A 17,673-nucleotide genomic window follows, 5' to 3' on the forward strand; every position below is an offset into this window, starting at 1 on the left:
GGGGGGGGGGGGGCGGGGGGCGGCGCGGGGGCCTCCTGCCCCCGCTGGGGGCTGCCCCTACCCCTCAGACGCCAGGCCCGCCACCCCCGGCTGTTCTGTGCGGGCTGGAGGGGAAGACCGGCATGGACGGGGCGGGGCGGGCAGGGGACCGAGGCGCTCACAGGTCTAGGGCAAGTCTCTTCCCCGTGGTTGGGTCAGACGTTTCCGAAGCTACTGGCATCTCCGAGCTCGCTGACAGGGCCCGCGGCTCCCACCCCCAGCTCCTTCCGGCGCTGCCAGCAAACGCGCCTCCCCCTTCTGGGCCCTCCGCAAGGGCTCAGTCTCGGGCTCCCGGCCTTTTTCCACCGCACTCCCCCTCCACCAGCTGCACCCTCGTCCCGTCACCTGTCACCGGTCACGGCTGTGGAGGCCGCTTGGCTCCTTTCACTAGGTCCCACCGGCGGGCCGTCTGCGCACTGCGGGGGCTCTTGGCGTTCCGGGTTGTAGGGCCGAGACCTCCGGGGCCGCTCTGCGGGCCTGCGGCCGGGCCGGTGTCTCCCGCGGGCGCCCAGAGCGGGCGTCGGGGAGGGTGTGCGCAGGCGAGCCTGTCTTCCTGCCGGCCCTCTCTTCTGTAATTGCTCACTTTGGACAAAGGCCCATTTCTTCTTGATTTGCCGGAGCCTTTGCCATATTAGAGGACTCGGCCCTGGCTGGTGTGAGCTACGGACCCCCACCTGCTTTGCTGTCCCGACGGGATTTTACCTGTTTCTCCGGGCAGAAGACTGAGTGTCAGCACTTTCCTCACGGGGTTCCTGGGTGCCGTGTTGCGTGTGGAAGGTCGTCCTCAGGACTTTGCGTGGGTGCTGCTGGCGTTCGCGTGGCGGGCTCTGACGGTGCAGGCTGCGCAGTGTGGCCCCCAGAAGGCCACCCGAGCGCTCTTCCTGCCAACCCGAGGGTGCCTGGCTTCCTGCCCGGCCGGCCTCGCTGTTCTCCTGTGCATGAGGGGAAGTGAGAGGCGGGAGCGCGCCCGCCGCTCTGACGGGGCCCCAGGGGTCGCAGAGCTCGCGTCCCGGCTTTGGGGGCTGAAAGCGTCCTCCCAGGGACCCGTTGCAGGCGTCCCCTCCGGTTCTCCTGCCGTCCGCTCTGGGGCAGGGCCTCGGTCCGTGCGGCCGTGCCGTGGGCTGTGGGCACGTGTGGGGGGCTCAGGGGGCCGGTCGGGGAGAGAAGCCGGGGACAGGCCCAGCTGGAGGACGGCTCTGGACGGCGTCCTCGCCCCCACACCCACAGCAAGAGGCGGAATCAAACCTGCGCAAGGCCAAGCAGGGCTACACACAGCGCTGCGAGGACCACGGCAAGGCCCACTTCCTGGCGGTCAAGGCCGAGGAGGAGCAGGCCGTCACCGGGCCCGGGGCCGCCGCCTCCAAGACCCTGGACAAGCGGCGGCGCCTGGAGGAGGAGGCTAAGAACAAGGTGAGCGCGGATGGGCAGCGGGCGGGCAGCGGGCAGCGGGCGGGCAGCGGGCAGCGGACGGGCAGCGGGCGGGCAACAGGCAGCGGGCAGCGGACGGGTAGCGGACAGGCAGCGGGGGCCGATCCCGCGGGCGCAGCTCCCGACAGGGGCGGGGGCACCCCGCAGGAGCGCCGACCCGCCCTTCTCTGCTGCTGGGGCGTCCAAGGCCTGAACCCGGCTGAGGGCTGTGTGCGCGCCCCCCGGCCCCCATCCAGGCCGAGGAAGCCATGGCCACCTACCGGACGTGTGTGGCCGATGCCAAGACGCAGAAGCAGGAGCTGGAGGACACCAAGGTGACGGTGCTGCGGCAGATCCAGGAGGTCATCCGCCAGAGCGACCAGACCATCAAGTCGGTGCGCACCGTGTCCCGCGCTCCAGCCGGCGTTGTGGGGGTCGGAGGCGCAGCCAGTGGGGCTCACGCCGGCACCCCGTCGCCCGCAGGCCACCATCTCCTACTACCAGATGCTGCACATGCAGACGGCCTCGCTGCCCGTGCACTTCCAGATGCTGTGCGAGAGCAGCAAGCTGTACGACCCGGGGCAGCAGTACGCCTCCTACGTGGGCCAGCTGCAGCGGGACGAGGAGCCCGACGTGCGCTACGACTTCGAGCCCCACGTCTCCGCCAACGCCTGGTACAGCCGCCTGCGCGCACCTGGGGCCGCGGGGCTCCCCCCACACTGAGATGGGGCTGGGTGCGCTGACGCTCCCGAGGTCCCTGTCCTGTCCCTCCAGGTCCCCGGTCATGCGCACCCGTAAGGGGAGCCTTGCCAGTGACGCCACGGGGGCAGAGGCCACCGGCAGCCCTGAGGAGGAAGGTGGATCCGGCAATGGCACACCTGCCAAGGAACACAGGGGTGAGGGCCCGGTGGGGGTGGCGAGTGGGCGCGGCCTCTCTAGAGCCCCTCAGTCCCCGCTGAACACCCCTCCTGCAGGTGGGCGTGGACACCAGGTGCACAAGTCGTGGCCCACCACCGTGTCAGACTCAGAGGGCAGCCTGGACCCCAGCCCTGGCTCAGGTGAGGGGGCCTGGCTACCTGGAGGCTGGCCTGGGTGTGGGGCGGCGGACTCATCGTGCGGGCAGAGCCGTGAGCTGGCTCTGGGGAGGGTCCGGCTGACCCGTGCCGGGCCCCTGTGGGCCTGGGCTGCCTGACGCCCGTTTCCTGCTCAGGGGACTTTAAGAAGTTGGAGCGGATGTCATCCAGCGGCACCCTGTCGTCCAACGAGGAGCTGGTGGACCAGGAGGGCAGTGCAGGGCCGTCAGCCTTTGAGCAGGGTGAGGGGGCCCCCGTGTGGACGTTGTGGGGCGGGGCTTTGGACTCCGGGGCTGGGCCTGGCCCCGGCCCAGACCAGCCTCGCTCAGGCTGACCACCTGCCCTGCCCCCCAGCTGACCTCAACGGCATGGCCCCCGAGCTGCCAGTGGCCGTGCCCAGTGGGCCTTTCCGCAACGTGGGGCTGTCCAAGGCTGCCCGCACGCACCGTCTGCGAAAGCTGCGCACGCCGGCCAAGTGCAGGGAGTGTAACAGCTACGTCTACTTCCAGGGGGCGGAGTGTGAGGAGGTGAGGGCGGCCGGCTCGTGCAGACCCAGAGGGCCCCGGCGGGGGGAAGAGGGCGCTGGCAGAGGTCCCGGCCAGGGCCTGGAGGTGGGAGCAGGCTGGCCCGGCGGAGGAGCCAGGCCCGGGCGGCGGAGGTGCGGCGCCCAGCCAGGAGGGGAGACAGGGTCAGGAGGGCTTCAGAGTGGAGGTGCTGTGGGCGTGGGCTGGGGGGCTCGCTCACGGGCGCCCCCCGCAGTGCTGCCTGGCCTGTCACAAGAAGTGCCTGGACACGCTGGCCATCCAGTGTGGCCACAAGAAACTCCAGGGCCGCCTGCAGCTCTTCGGCCAGGACTTCTTGAAGGCGGCCTGCGGCGCGCCCGACGGCATCCCCTTCATCGTCAAGAAGTGCGTCTGCGAGATCGAGCAGCGGGCACTGCACACCAAGGTGACCGCGGGGGCGGCCGTCGGGGCTTCGTCCTGGCGGGGGGGGGGGGGGGGGGGGGGGGGGGGCGGGCGTGGGGCGTGGCCCGGGCTGACGGCCGCCCCCGCAGGGCATCTACCGTCTCAACGGGGTGAAGACGCGCGTGGAGAAGCTGTGCCAGGCGTTCGAGGCTGGCCAGGAGCTGGTGGAGCTGTCACAGGCCTCGCCCCACGACATCAGCAACGTCCTCAAGCTCTACCTGCGGCAGGTAGGACCAGGGCGGGGCGGCGGCTCACGCCCAGCCGGGCGGGGGTGGGGCGGCGGGCCAGGGCGCAGACCCCACTGCTCCACTCCCCCCGCAGCTGCCTGAACCCATCCTCTCCTTCCGCCTCTACCACGAGCTCGTGGGGCTGGCCAAGGACAGTCTGAAGGCGGAGGCGGAGGCCAAGGTGGCGTCCCGGGGCCGGGCAGACCCTGCGGAGACCGAGGCCGCGGCCGTGGCCATGGCGGGCCGGCTGCGGGAGCTCCTGCAGGACCTGCCCCCCGAGAACCGGGCCACACTGACGTACTTGCTGCGGCACCTGCGCAGGTGAGGGCCGGGGCCCAGGTCGGCAGGGCCTGGGGCAGCCTCAGCGGGCACTCACACCTGCTTCCGCATCCGCGGGACCCTAGGATCGTGGCGGTGGAGCAGGACAACAAGATGACTCCGGGGAACCTGGGCATCGTGTTCGGACCCACGCTGCTGCGGCCCAGGCCCACCGAGGCCACCGTGTCCCTGTCTTCCCTGGTCGACTACCCGCACCAGGCCCGCATCGTGGAGACCCTCATCACGCACTACAGCCTGATCTTTGAGGAGGAACCCGAGGAGGTGCCTGGGGGCCAGCTGAAGGTGGGGGCAGGCCCCAGGGCTGCCCCCTCCGAGCGAGTGGGGTGGGACGGAGAGCCTTGGTTTCAGCAGGCTCGTCAGGAGGGGCCCCAGAGGCATCTTTTAAGCAAAGAACTGATGGAGGGGGAGCTCCCCTGGGGGAAGCTCCACCACCAGTGCCAAGGCCCTGTGGCCGCACCTCCCCCACCTGGCTCTGGAGCCCGGCCGCTCCGTCCATCTCTCTCTGCACCGCCTCTGGCGCATCCCCAGGCTCAGGCTCACGACCCGCCCCGCTGCGCCCCCTGCCACGTCACAGGCTGCGCCACCAGCTCTCTTCCACAGGCTCTGCGCACATAGCTTCCCAGCTGCTCATTCTCGTGCGCTAGTCCCTGCGGAGGGTCCGCCGTACCTCTCCTGGGACTGTGGGGGTGCAGGGGCAGCAGGACACGCTGGTTTCATCCACGTGGGACCTCACTCTGCTGCCCCAGCGAGGCCAGGGCAGCCCGCGCATACACGGGATGCGGTGACGTCACGCACACCGCAGGGAGCACTGAGGAGCTGTAGGCTCTCCTGGTTCTTGGTTCACCAGAGCGAGAGCAGAGCTGGGGCCTGGCGGGCATCCTGGGCCCTCCCTGAGCCCCGTTCTGCCACCTGCAGGACAGCTCAGACGCGGCACGGGCTGAGGCAGAGGTGCAGGTGCCCTACCAGGAGGGGAGCGCGGGGGCCACAGTCCCCCTGCAGGAGGTGGCGGATGGTGGCCCAGGTGAGTGGTGGTGACAGCCAGGTCGGCAGCCGGGCGACGAGGCGTCTTGGGGCCACGTTGGGTGCCCAGAGGCCACACGGCTGTGGGTTTGCCTCCCAGGAAGAGCTCGCCTGTCTGACATGTTCCTGAGGTGTGGCATAGTCACTGGCGGGGTACCCAGCTCATGGCAACAGCCCTGTGCCCAGAGACTGCCCTCTGGTGGCAGGCGGGCAGTCCCAGGTGGGGAGTGGGGCCCTGTGAGTGACAGCATGTCAGGCGCCGGTCCCCAGGGCCTTCCCGGTCACAACATGTCTGTCTGTCCTGTCTCCGCACCTCCCCCACCCCCCACCTCTCTTGACCTCCCAGAATCCCGGGTGGCCTCCAACGACTCTGATTCCGAGGTAGAAGAGGCCTCAGAGCTTCTGTCCCCAGCGGACAGGGGACACCGCCTCAGTTTCCAGGAGAAGCAGGGCAGCGAGGCCAGCACGGAGGTGGCCCAGGGCAGCCGCAGCGGCAGCGAGGAGCAGCTGGGCGCCGGGGCCAGGCACAGCGACGGGGGAGGCCTTTCCCAGCAGCTCGCCGAGTTCAACGCCAACCAGTGCAACAATGTGGCCAAGGTCCCGCTGCCTGCCATGGGGCTCCGCGGTGCGCGGCTTGAGGCAGGCACGGGCCCGGGGCGGCAGCCGGAGTGTGTGTAGCTGGGGCGCTGGCCGGCCGGGCTGGTGGCTGAGGAGATCTCTGGGGACGTCTGGTCACTGTGAGGCCTCATACTCCAAGAACAATACACTGAGGCCGCTACCGGCTGCCCTTTCCAGAAGCTCCCAGGAGCACAGGGAGAGGCAGAGGCCTGCCCTGTGTCTGCCTGCGTGCCGGGGCCATGAAGAAGCCACGTACACCCCTGCTGAGTGGCCCTGCCCTCGGAGCCAGCCACCCTGTGGGCCACCGGCCGCCATGGAAGGGATGCTGGAAGCCAGACGGCGGGGTCCTGGAGGCAGTGTCGGGCCCCACGGAGCGCGGTGAGGTCCGTCCCGGGCCATGATGTAGGTTTTTCAAATGCACATTTTGCTTAAAATAAAGTTTTAAATCTGAGCCCATCTTCTCTGGCGGCGGCGGGAGGGGGACACAGAGCCCCGAGCCGTGTCTTTGGCTCCCCACTGGAGAGGACTCTCAGGAAGAGAAACCCCCCCAGAAAACAGCCCAGGTGGGTTGTGCACACCCAGGCATCAGATACGTATTCCTGGGAAACTTCGGCCAGGGCTGCTCGGAGGAACCTTCCAGACGGCAGAAACGGTCCATTCAGGCTGTCCGGGCAGCGGCCACCAGCCGGGTGTGGCTACGAAGCCCTGAAGCATGGCCGATGCCTGAGCACCTGAGTGTGAACCTCACTTTCGCTGACCAGTCTCAGAGCTGGGGCTGCCTTGCAGGGCAGCACAGCGGACAGCCGGCCGGCAGCCAGCCAGCAGCCACCCTCCCCAGTTCCTCTCACAGATCCCTTCAGCCCGGCTGGACCGGCCTCGGAGGGTCAAGGTTGGCTCAACAGCAGGAAGACCCAGCCTTTCATTGGCTGCAAAAACCCAGCTGGAATCCACACCCATCGGGACCCAAGCAGCTGGGAGGGGCTGGCCCAACACTGCGGCCCACCCCCGGCTCAGACTGACAGTGTCCGCGGCGGACAGAACACTCTGTGCAAGCTGGCCTGGCCCTCCCCTGCCGTAGCGGAAAAAGATCCAGAAAGGGAGGCCCTGGAGCCAGCAAACAGCGGACTCACGCTGGCGAACAGCACAGGCCCACGCCCACGCCCCAGTGCTGTCCACGGCCACTGCTGCCCAGAGCACAACCCGGACGATGCGGCCCAGACCTGAAAACACCGAGTCCTGTCCTTTCACAGAAAAAAATCGGCCGATCCAAGATACGTCTTACACTTGATCTTAGCCAAAAGGCCGAGAAGGGACCCGTCCGATACACATCTGAAAAAACGGGTCACAAGAACGAACACGAAACTGTCCAACTGACCAGCGCTCCGGCGGACGGCGGCACGCCACATACACCCGTTCGTCAAGGCGTGTGCGTCCTGAGAAGCGCCTGGAGCCTGGCCAGGCGAGGCAGCCGAGGGCTCTGATGCTGTTTGCAGAGCGCCTGCTGATTTACTCCTTTGGGGCCGGCTTCAGGCCAGGCTTCGCCCAGGCTCACAGAATGTCACAGGGGCCCAGGGCCATGTGAATGGGCCCCCCCTGCCGCCACCCCCAAACCCGTACCCTAGGAGGGGGCGCCTAGGCATGTGCCAGAGCAACCGCCCAGCTCCCACCAATGCCGGGGCCGTGGGACGGCAGGTGCTCAGCAGCAGAGGCGGGCTGCGGTCCCAGTGCGGCAGACGGACGCATTCCCAAAGGAGAGCCCGGTGCTGCCGGAGACCACAGAGGAGGCTGCGCACCAAACCGCCGGCTGCAATCCCTGCGGACCTGTCGCAGTCCTTCCTGTGCCCACGGAGCGGAGCCGCACCCGCCGCACAGACGGCGTAGACCCACCCCACACGGTACTCCACGTTCAGGAGCAGCCAAGGCACCCCGTGCCCGAGACTCCTCACGGCCCGACTTCCGCAGTCAGTTCGACCTCACACGGGACAGACACAGCTTCACACATTTATTTATTTACAAACAAAACACAATTAAAACCCCGTGACACGAAAAAACTCCAATAACCAAATTTATTTTACTGTGGTTAAGACATCCAGGACGTTCACCGGCTACGCGCACAGCTCCGCGGCCGGAAGCACTCACACCCCTGCCCTCCGTCTCCAGAACGCCCCATCCCCCCACACAGAGACTCTGTCCTCACGAAGGAGGGACTTCCCACCCCTGCCCCAGCCCCGGCCCCCACCCTCTCCTCTCTGTCCGTGTAGACAGGACTTCTCTGGGGCCCTCCTGGGAGTGGGGACCTGCAGGACGGGTCCTTCTGGGTCTGGCCGCTCTCCCTGAGCCCCGTGTCCTCAGGGTCCCTCCACATAGTAGCAGGGGTCAGGATCCCGCCCTTCCTGAGGCTGGACCCTGTTCCCATGTGGGGACGGGCCGCCTCGGGGGCCCTGCTGGGAGGAGGTCCTGTAGGTTCCATCCTTCTGGCTCTGGCTTACTCTGGTCAAGCTGACTTTGGAAGGCAGAGCATGTATGTTTGTGGGGGTGGGAACAAGCTCTTCTAACACGTGGATGGGTCTGTGGGACCCTGAAACAGCCCCGTGCCTGTGCACATGCACAGGAGACCCCACTGCCATTCTAGAAAGTACCGAGACCCCGGTCTGTCCAGGGGAAAGCACATCCCCGCATCACACAGGCCCGAGTCAACCCCCGAACTTCAGGCCACGTGTAAACTCACCAAACTTACAAACGTTTAAGGAATCGCAACCACGGACACGCCTCTGCCAAGCGCGTATGTGAGAAGAGACACGGGTGCGTACCTGTGGCCTGTGCCGGGGGCGACAGGGACACGCAGCCCAACCACACGACACGTGCGGGTCGAGCAGACCTTCCTACAGAGACGACCCGTCCGTGGCCTCCCAGCACCAGAGAACAACTCACGGGGTTAGCCATCAGGGAGACGGGAATCGCGTGTGCGGGGCACCAGCAGCGAGCGCAGGCAAGGCCGTGCGACTGTGACTCAGGGCCCCCACGGCACCGAGCAGCCCAGCGATTTCTGCACCGGATAACCGGCGTCCGCACAAGCCAGCGAGTCCACAGCTCGACACACACCCAGAAAAAATGCACCCACATGTCCACACAGAACCCGTACGCCGACGCTCGCGGCAGCAGTGTTCCTAAATCACGGCCCAAGACACGTAAGTCCAGGGTCCGCTGGAGGGTAACTGGGCACCGGAATGTCTGCATTCGCAGCTGGACAGACGACACGTGTCCCCCATGGATGGGAGCGTCCCCGGCCCCGAGCTGGAGCAAGGCCCCCACCTGCGGCCCCGGGGACAGACCCCGAGCCCGGACACGCAGGGAGGGAGCCAGACATAGAAGGGCACGCAGGCTGAGTCCCCGTGTGTGACACGCCCAGACTAGACCTCCACGCACAGGAAGGTGCTCATGGGGGGATGGGGGACGGGGACCGGCAGCTGATGGGGATGGGGCTGCTTCAGGGTGACGAGTTCTAAGACTGATGGTACCTGAGAGCCACCGAGGGGCGTCCTGCACACGTCCACTGTGACACGTGAACCAGAGCGCGATCAAGCCGGCCGAAAGACAAGGACAGCCAACCTTCCAGCCAGACCAGGAAGGCCTCCCGCACGGAATCACTAATGCGGAGACCGGGGAACCCGACCACGCACTTCCACGCCAGAGAACGCTGAACGACACAGAGAGCAAGCCCCCCGCCATCCGCCTCCACTGCAGACTTGGACAGGGACCCGCCTGGACGCGGCCCCCAAGGGGAGAGGGGCAGCAGGCCCCGCGGAACACGGGTACGGGCCCAGGGTCCAGGGCCTCGAGTGAGGCCACTCATGGCAAACCTGTCACTCCGCCTTGCTGCTCCAGACTGGCCAATTTATTTACTCCAATACTTTCACTGGTACAAACGCCCAGCATCGGAGCAGCTGACCCCCCTGCCGCCCCGTGGACAGACGGCCGGGCCGCCCTGCTGGGGGCCGGCCGGACACTTGAGCCAGGACGGCTACAGGTCACTGGCTGCTGCAGGCCTCCCTGTGGCATCCTGTCCCCTCTGGAGGCTCACTCATGCGGGGTCCGGGGTGGGGCTCAGCACCCAGGCGGGGTCACCCCAGGGTCCGGAAAAGCAGCGGTGAGGTTCCTCGTGGCAGGGGATGGGGGGCACAGCCCCATCTGCCTCCAGGCCGCAGGGCGGGAGAGAGACGGGCAGACCACCACGTGTCAGGCCTGCTGTGCGAGGCGAGCCCGGCCGGGCAGGAAGCGGGGCTGCCTCCACGCGCCCCCGACAGGGCGGTGACAGAGACGACGGTGGGGTAAGAGGAGAGGAAAGCTGGGACTCACTCCTGGACAGGCAGGCCCCATGGCCACACGGCACATCTCACCGGCTCGCGGGGCGGCTACTGCACCAGCCGGTAGGTGATGTACCTGCCGGCAGTCTCGCTGGGCCGGATCACCTTCACCACCTGCGCACATGGAAGGCGAGGCTGCGGGGGGCTGTGGGGGGCTGTGGGAGGCCGCACAGGGGGCCCCGGGCTGGCGGGGAGCCGGCGTGGCTGGACGCGCCGGCTCCGTCTAGAGGGGCCGGGCGTAGCACTGCTCACCTGCCCTCGCTTTATCCCGAAGTAGCGGGCCACGGGGTCTCCGGCCTGGATCCTGGGCAGCTGGTTCTCCCGGAGTTTACTGAGAAGCTCGGGTCAGGGAAAAAGCCAGGCTCCGCTGGCTGGGGTGGGGTGGGGGTCGGCGTGCGGGCGGGAGGGGGAAGGGCCCAGACGGGAGCTGAAAGGATACTACCGGGCCAGGAGCTCTGTCACCTCCTCTTTGGTCATGACGACGTGTTCTGGGACCAGCTGCCGAGAAGAGACCCCACTGTGCCTCCACACAGGACGGGGGAGCACCGCGTGCCACGGGCTATTTCCTCACCACGAACATCCACCCGGGGCATTCGGTGGTCCCGGCTGCTATCCCCCGCCCCAGCTCCTGACTCCACACGCGGACGGGGGACTAGAGCAGCTCAGGCGGACGGGCCGGGGGCACCATCTGGGGACCCCTGGGGCAGCAGATTCCAGCCCCCCAGCTTCCGGACTCCTGGCAGGTTCCCAGGTGTGCTTCCCGCCTAGGGCCACACCCAGAGACCCTGCTCCACTCCCTCCTGCAGACCTTCGCTGGGACGCGGCCCCGTCACCCCCCCCCCGCGCCCTGGCGGGCCCCGTCTCTGTCCCCACCTCGTGCTCCGTGATGTTGATGAGCAGCTCCTGCTGCAGAAACTGCTCCAGGACGTACTTGGGGGCCATGTCCACCAGAGACTGCAAGACACGCGCAGCCTCACGCATAGCCGAGGGCAAGACGCCGCCACCCCACTTCTTCCCCAGAGGCTGACAGCGGGCAGGCGGCCGGAGGGGTTCACTTGCACACCTCCGAAAAGCACCCCACGTCACGAACCAGGAAATCCCACCCCTGTCAGCGGGGTTTCTCCAGGCGGAAGAGCCCACCCACCCCGACACGCTTCCCGGGCCTTAGCCTGGCTTCACAGTGACATCCGGCAAAATGCCCCCACGGCCGTCCCTGCGCTGACGGGACTGCGGGAACTCCGCACACGGAGACCGCTTGCCGCCCGCCATCCCACACCAGCACCCACTCAGACCGGTCCAGCCCCCACGCAGGGACCCCGGCCCCTCCACGGGCGGCCTCCCCAGTCCGGCTTCTCTCCTCAGCGGGCGTTGGCGGGGACAATGTGGGGGCTGCTCTGGGAGGCCCGCATGGCACAGCTGCTCGTTCTCAGAGCCCAAGCTCCCGAGGCCCCACGAGGACACGGCGCCGCCTGTCAGCGGGGCCCTGGGAGGGGGACGTGGGGCGCACGGGCTCGGCCTTGGGGGGAGGGGGCCAGGCGTGCACCCACCTGCTTGGCGGACGGGGTCATGCCCTGCTGCACCACGATGAGGGCCCGCGTGATGTTCTCCTCCTGCATCCGCTGGCAGTACACCTTGATGGTCTTGATTCCCACCTTAGGCTCCTCTGGGGACAGAACGCGCGGCAGCCTGCGCTGTAAGGACGCCTCTTCCCGGGGGGGCCTGCGGCCTGGCTCTGCCTCGCCACGGCGCCCCAGTGCAGCTCGGGAGCAGGCTCTGCCCCTGGGGCCTCAGTGTCCCCATGAGCCCACCGGGAACTGGTTCGTGTCCACATCTCCTGAGGAGCTGAAAGGTACCCCACATCCCCCCCACCTAGAGGGTCCTCTCTGGGACAAGGATCCGAAATCCACTTGGTCCAGTGCCTCAGTGGTTCCAAGGTCTGCGAAACCCCCACACGAAGCAGTTCACCCGGTCTAGGCAGCACGGTGGCTGTGTGTTCAGAAGGAACGTGTGGTCAGCCGACCTGAGCGAGGACAGTCCCATCCCTGCAAGGCCAGACCCACTGGTCCCTCTGAGCCGAGCAGGTCAGCTACTGGCCACCACCTGCGTGAGGCTCCCAGCCGGGCCTTTCTGTGCCGCCCACCGCCTCGGACCCTGCCTCACCTGACAGGAAGCGTCGGGGTCTGCATTGTGCCCCCCCAAATCCCACTGTACTTGGGAACAAAGTCATAAAACTGACGGTTTTATCTGAATGAGGTCGTTAGTAGGGCTTAACTGGACAAAACCAGCAGCCTTCTAAGATGATGTGAAGACACAGGGATGCAGAGGGATGACCCCACAAGGACACAGAGACGAAGGCCTATGTGCCAGGGAGAGAGGACTCAGGTGGACACCCGGGCTCCGACGTCCCGCCTCCAGCAGGACTGGGGATGGTGCGACGTCGAAGCCGCCGGTCCAAGGAGCTCTGTTGTGACGGTGCAGGTGGATTAACACGCAGGGAACCCAGTCCCGGCCCGGGGCCCATCTGAACGCGGCGTCCACCCCGTCCAACTCCAGGGAGGGCCCTGCCACCAGGCCAACTGTGAGGAGGCTGAGACAGCTCCACAGGGAGGCACCTGATTAGGCACCAAGGCTTCCGGAAAATACGCCTCACACACAGGGGCCCCTCCTGTAAAAGCACCAGCTGGGGCCCTCCTGCAAACGTTTTCTACCCCCTCAGTGCCAGCCGGGGCCCGGGCCCCCAGGGTGCTCCCTGCACAACGCGGCCTCTCTGCCTCTGCAGGCTTTAGTCAGGCTGCCTCGCTGCAGCAGGGGCCACGACAGAGCACAGGGGTCCTGGGACAGCCCGTGGTGGGCTCTTCACTCGACCTGGGGCCTGGAGGGGCTCCTGGAAGGGGAGGCTTCTGAACGCGGTCTCCAAGAACGACAGATGGACACCGAGCAGGCAGACCACGCCGAAAAGGGTGTGGGAGGGCAGAACCCTGCAGCAGCACGGGAAGGAGCTGCGGGGAGCGGGAGGCACAGGGAGTGGCAGGCGGGCTGTCGGGTGGGGTCGGAGGATACAGGGGAGGCTGGGGCCCAGGGGGAGGCCTGCGATAACCCTGCCCGACAGAGAAAGCCATCAAGAAAGAAACAGCAGGGGGGGCGCCTGGGTGGCTCCGTGGGTTAAGCCTCTGCCTTCGGCTCAGGTCATGATCTCAGGGTCCTGGGATCGAGCCCCGCATCGGGCTCTCTGCTCGGCGGGGAGCCTGCTTCCCCCTCTCTCTCTGCCTGCCTCTCTGCCTACTTGTGATCTCTGTGTGTCCAATAAATAAATAAAATCTTAAAAAGAGAAAGACAGAAAGAAAGAAAGAAACAGCAGGGAACTGGAAAAGTGCTCAAACAAGGCAGAACGCAATGGTGTTGTCCACAGCGGGGAGGAGCCGCTTCCTTCCGACCGGCACAGAGAAGGGTCAGTGTAGACACGGGGTCACCCAGCAGCTAGCTGCCATGAGCTGACCCTTGAGAAAACCCGTGGATGGCTCTACTAGAGCTGTGACCCCGAGGAGACACACAGCCACCCGGGACCAGCAAGGGCCTCACCTGGGAAGAACACGAACATCTGGTCAGTGGGGTCGTCGTTGTGGGCCACCAGCACCGTGAGGTCTGTGCGCCGTGGCCGCCCCTCACTCGGCTTGTCCCCAAACTGGGCCTTGAACTCTTCCAGGGTCTGGTCCAGCTCATCCTGGGTCACCAGGTAGCCACGGTCATGGCACAGCTGCAGAAAGAACTAGCCAGTGAGCTCAGGGCCGAGGAGGGATGGCGGAAGAGCTCGGGTCGGATGAAGCCGCGGCAGGAATGACGCGACAGAGGTCAGCGAGGAAGGGGCAAGTGGGCACAAAGACCAGGACGCACCCCAGGAGAGCTCCTGCGCAGGGCCAGCCGCCGCGCGTCACCTCATACTGAGCCTCCGGGACAGGCTGGGACTGAGAAGCAGGGGCAGGGCTGTGGCGGGGGCGGGGGGCGCGGGGCGCGGGGCGGGGGCCACTGCGGGGCAGGCCAGGGTGGACTCTGGCTGGGAACCCGGCCACAGGCCAGGCAGTGCTCAGGAGTCAGGGCTCCGTGGGCGGGCAGACCGAAGAGGACCCAGACGGAGAAACGCGGGGCCAGAGCGGCCGGTCAGCCCCGCGCCCGCCCCCCTTGGCCCAGGAGACCCCGGCCTGACTCCGGGCGCAGAGCCCACAGCTGTCCCGGCGCCGCTTCCAGAGCCGCGGCGCGGAGCGGAAAGGAGCCGCGGCGGGCGGCGGGCGGCGGCCCGGGCTTCGCCCCGCAGGGCTTCGGACCCCCGCCCCCGACCCTCTCTCCCGCCAGCCCGCGACCCTCCCCGGGGCCGGTCGCAGGCCCGCGGGGCGCCCACCCCGACCCCTCCGCTCCGGCCGCCCCGCCGCGCCCCCGCGTGCCCGGCCCGCCTTCACCGTCTTAGCCACGCGGGCGCACCTGCATGATGGTCTTGCGGATCTTCCACAGCCGGTACGTCTCCTCCTCGTCGTCCATGGCCGCCGCCGCTCTCAGTCAACGCGCCTGCGCCTGCGCCTGCGCCTGCGCCGGCGCCCGCGGCAGGACCCGCACGGACTGCGCCTGCGCCCGCGCCCGCGGCAGGACCCGCACGGACTGCGCCTGCGCCGAACCCCGCCTCCGCCCCTCGCCGGGCTGTCTACGGCGAACGCCTGACCTTCGAAAACGGCAGCCCAGCGGGCAGGCCGGGCCTTCCGCGAGCGCCGGTTGGCCGCGCGAGAGCCGAGCGGGTGGGAGGGCCCATTCGCGCCTCCGCAGGTATCGCGTGGCCTGGGCCGCGGGGCCTCTCGGGAGTTGTGGTTTCCGCCCAGCGTGCGTCTTGGGGCGGAATTTAGACTCGGGCTAGGCGGAGGCGAGGTGCGGGCGGGGAAACGGAGGCCCGGGCGGGATCCGCGGCCTGCCCGCCGCCCTCCCGGAGACGGCCGGGCGACCTCGCAGGCCCTCCGTAAATCTGCGTCCAGGGACGCCTGGGTGGCTCCGTGGGTTAAGCCACTGCCTTCGGCTCAGGTCATGATCCCAGGGTCCTGGGATGGAGCCCCGCATCGGGCTCCTTGCTCCGTGGGGAGCCTGCTTCTCCCTCTGCCTCTGCTTGTGATCTCCCACTCTCTCTCTCTCTAACAAACGAATAAATAAAATCTTTTAAAGAAAAAAAAATCTGCGTCCAACTGCTGTGGGCCGCGTCCAACGTAATGCCCCTGAGCCTCAGTTTCCCCTTCTGTATAGCGGACACAGAGTGTCCGGTTTCAGAGGCTTAGCCGAGACTCCAAAGGACGGAGCCCGGCACAGCCCTCGGGCTCAGGAAGTGCGCCCACCTCGCCTCCTCCCTGTCCTGTCCCCCGAGACCCGGCCGACCTGCGCCCGCGCGGGCCACAGCCCAGCCCCGACTGCGCGTCCGCCTTTCTCCCCGCTCAGCGCTCGCCCCGCCGGAGGCCGTCAGGAACCTCTCATTCAGCGAGGCATTCCCAGAGAAAATGATGGCCCATACACATATTTCTAGATCTGGCCTGTTGTAACCCTGATTTTCTCTTCAACTGAACCGGCCGGGGACCCCGCCCGCTCCGGGGACCCCCAACAGAAACCGCGAGCACAGCAGTAACGTCAGAACAGGAGCAGTGCAAGCCGGAGCTAAGCCCCATGGGAGACTGCCCGTTTCCAGCCGGGAAGGCGAGAGATTCCAGCAAAGGCCGAAGGAGAGGGAACGTCTGGAGACAGGCGCGTCGGCCAGAGGGCAGTGTGTGCAAAGGCCCTGAGCTGCACTGTGCCTGGTGTGTTGGCAGTGAGGAGGCCCGGTGCGAAGAAAGGAGGTTTGAGGGTGTAGAGGAGCAAACCCGGGAGGCCTTGTTGGTGGAGAAGCTTGGGTTTTCTTTTTCAACCACCGTCAACATTTCACCAGAGAGACCAGGGAGGGGAAAGGGGGGGCACTTGGCCACAGATGGGGGCTCCAGTCGGCGTAGGGGTGAGCAGTGGGCAGGTTCCTGGTGTTCGGAAGGTGGACCCCACGGGATCTGCAGGTGGACAGGGTGTGGAGAAGAGACAGATGGACAGGGAGGAGGATCCGAGCCGCTGGGATCAGGGCAGACCGACCAAGGAGAAACAGGTGTAGACGGCAGATAAGGGGCTCCGGAGGGGGCCTGGGTGGCTCAGTTGGTTGGGTTTCTACCTCTTGATTGAGGCCAGAGTCATGGTGTCAGGACCATGGGAATGAGCCCCAAGTTGGGCTCCCGGCTCCGCGGGGAGTCTACTTGGGATTTCCTCTTTCCCCCTCTCTCTGCCCCTCCCTTCAAGCACTCATGCACTCTCCCTAATACATGATTTTTTTAAAAAAGAAAAGAATGGGGCTCCAAGAGCGCCTGGCTGGCTCAGTCGACGGAGCATGAATTCCAACCCCACACTGGGTATAGGGATTACTTTAAAAATAAATTAAAACTGGAAAAAGGGCGTCTGGGCGGCTCAGATGGTTAAGTGTCTGTCTTCAGCTCAGGTCATGATCCCAGGGGCTGGGATTGAGTCCTGCATCGGGCTCCCTGCTCAGTGGGGAGCCTCCTTCTTCCTCTGCCTCTCCCCCTGCTTGTGATCTCGCTCTCTCTATCAAATAAATAAAATCTTAAAAAAAGAAAATGAGAGAGTTTCCTGTCAACCCAAGGAGAAATGTGAAGGAGAGAGTGGGGTGAGCCTGAAATCTGGGGCAAGGTCCAAAGGGAGACAGACATGTGGGCGTCATCAGAGATTGGAGTCTGAGGTCACCAAACAGATCCGAAACTTTGCCAAGATTCAGAGGCCAGGAGGAGGGGAGGACGTGGATCCCGAAGCAGTGGCCAGTGGTGGCCATGGGAACCAAGGCACACTACTTAACCTTTTTCCTGCCTAAATGCCTCCCTTCCCCTACCTTGTGGGACAGGGACAAGAGCAGCACCCACTTCCCGGGGACCTGGCTAATGACTGTGGCAACAGCTGCCAGCACTGTTCCGTGAAGGCTCCTAAGTAGAATAAAGACCAGCAAGAAGTTGCCAGGTGCCCTCCGGTGGGGTGGAGAAGCTGTCTGGAGGATGGGGGGTTGGTCAACAAGACCACCAAACAGCGAGTCTGAGCAGACCTGCGGGTCAGGTGGGGGGTTATCCAAGCAGACATGACTGGTGACCCTGGGGCAGGGTGGATTTGTGAGGGGAAAGGAGTTGGAGATGTGGACATAGATGCCAAGGAGAGGGGGGGCTGAAGGTGGAGAGGGGGAGGGCTAGGAACAGATTTTAAGATGGGAGATATGGCACCTGTCTAGGTTCTTGGAATGATGGGCAAATCTGAGTAAGAGGACCAGGCAGGATTGTTGGAACCTGGATCCCAGGGGGAGCCTGGGCCCAAGGAGGGCTGGCCTGGGTGGTCCCCCAAGATGTATGGGTGGCAGGCGGAGACAGCAACGGGGCTGTGGACATTAGGAAGAGAGAGGAGAAAGGGCTCATGAGAGCAGGTGGGCCCCGGGACCCCAGAGAACCTGGCAAGGCCTGAGCACAGTTCCAGTGATTCAGACCAGTGCTGCCATGCCACCCATCCCATGGTTCCAGGGAGGCAGAAGGAG

General features: G+C 66.3%; 2 protein-coding genes across 2 annotated transcripts in view; one reads left to right on the top strand and one right to left on the bottom strand.

The window, feature by feature from the left end:
• The window catches only part of ARHGAP45 (Rho GTPase activating protein 45), a 10,904-nt gene extending 4,765 nt beyond the window's left edge, over positions 1–6,139 (top strand). The window contains exons 6-20 of the mRNA XM_059392606.1: positions 487–578; positions 758–872; positions 1,069–1,449; positions 1,704–1,841; positions 1,930–2,120; positions 2,221–2,342; positions 2,421–2,504; positions 2,657–2,761; positions 2,874–3,046; positions 3,279–3,467; positions 3,574–3,711; positions 3,806–4,032; positions 4,116–4,332; positions 4,966–5,071; positions 5,417–6,139. Coding sequence (XP_059248589.1) covers positions 487–578; positions 758–872; positions 1,069–1,449; positions 1,704–1,841; positions 1,930–2,120; positions 2,221–2,342; positions 2,421–2,504; positions 2,657–2,761; positions 2,874–3,046; positions 3,279–3,467; positions 3,574–3,711; positions 3,806–4,032; positions 4,116–4,332; positions 4,966–5,071; positions 5,417–5,748 — 2,610 coding nt within the window. The 3' untranslated portion in view covers positions 5,749–6,139. The remainder of the gene's footprint in view (positions 1–486; positions 579–757; positions 873–1,068; positions 1,450–1,703; positions 1,842–1,929; positions 2,121–2,220; positions 2,343–2,420; positions 2,505–2,656; positions 2,762–2,873; positions 3,047–3,278; positions 3,468–3,573; positions 3,712–3,805; positions 4,033–4,115; positions 4,333–4,965; positions 5,072–5,416) is intronic.
• A 1,538-nt stretch (positions 6,140–7,677) lies between these two features.
• On the bottom strand, positions 7,678–14,635 carry POLR2E (RNA polymerase II, I and III subunit E). The gene is made up of 7 exons (XM_059388458.1): positions 14,526–14,635; positions 13,632–13,806; positions 11,600–11,715; positions 10,926–11,006; positions 10,492–10,550; positions 10,305–10,383; positions 7,678–10,166 (listed from the first exon to the last, which is right to left on the bottom strand). The coding sequence occupies exons 1-7, from the start codon at positions 14,580–14,582 to the stop codon at positions 10,101–10,103; spliced, it is 633 nt and encodes a 210-aa protein (XP_059244441.1). The 5' UTR covers positions 14,583–14,635; the 3' UTR covers positions 7,678–10,100.
• Positions 14,636–17,673: the final 3,038 nt, after the last annotated feature.

The sequence above is a fragment of the Mustela nigripes genome, chromosome 2 (assembly GCF_022355385.1).
Source record: "Mustela nigripes isolate SB6536 chromosome 2, MUSNIG.SB6536, whole genome shotgun sequence".
In the NCBI taxonomy this organism is placed as follows: Eukaryota; Metazoa; Chordata; class Mammalia; order Carnivora; family Mustelidae; genus Mustela; species Mustela nigripes.

Excerpts from the sequence above, each read along its gene's own strand:
- POLR2E (XM_059388458.1), bottom strand. The coding sequence starts at position 14,582 with ATGGACGACGAGGAGGAGACGTACCGGCTGTGGAAGATCCGCAAGACC. Across the intron at positions 10,551-10,925 it reads TCAACATCACGGAGCACGAG|CTGGTCCCAGAACACGTCGT; the intron begins GTGGGGACAGAG and ends TCTTCTCGGCAG. Across the intron at positions 10,167-10,304 it reads TCGGGATAAAGCGAGGGCAG|GTGGTGAAGGTGATCCGGCC; the intron begins GTGAGCAGTGCT and ends CCATGTGCGCAG.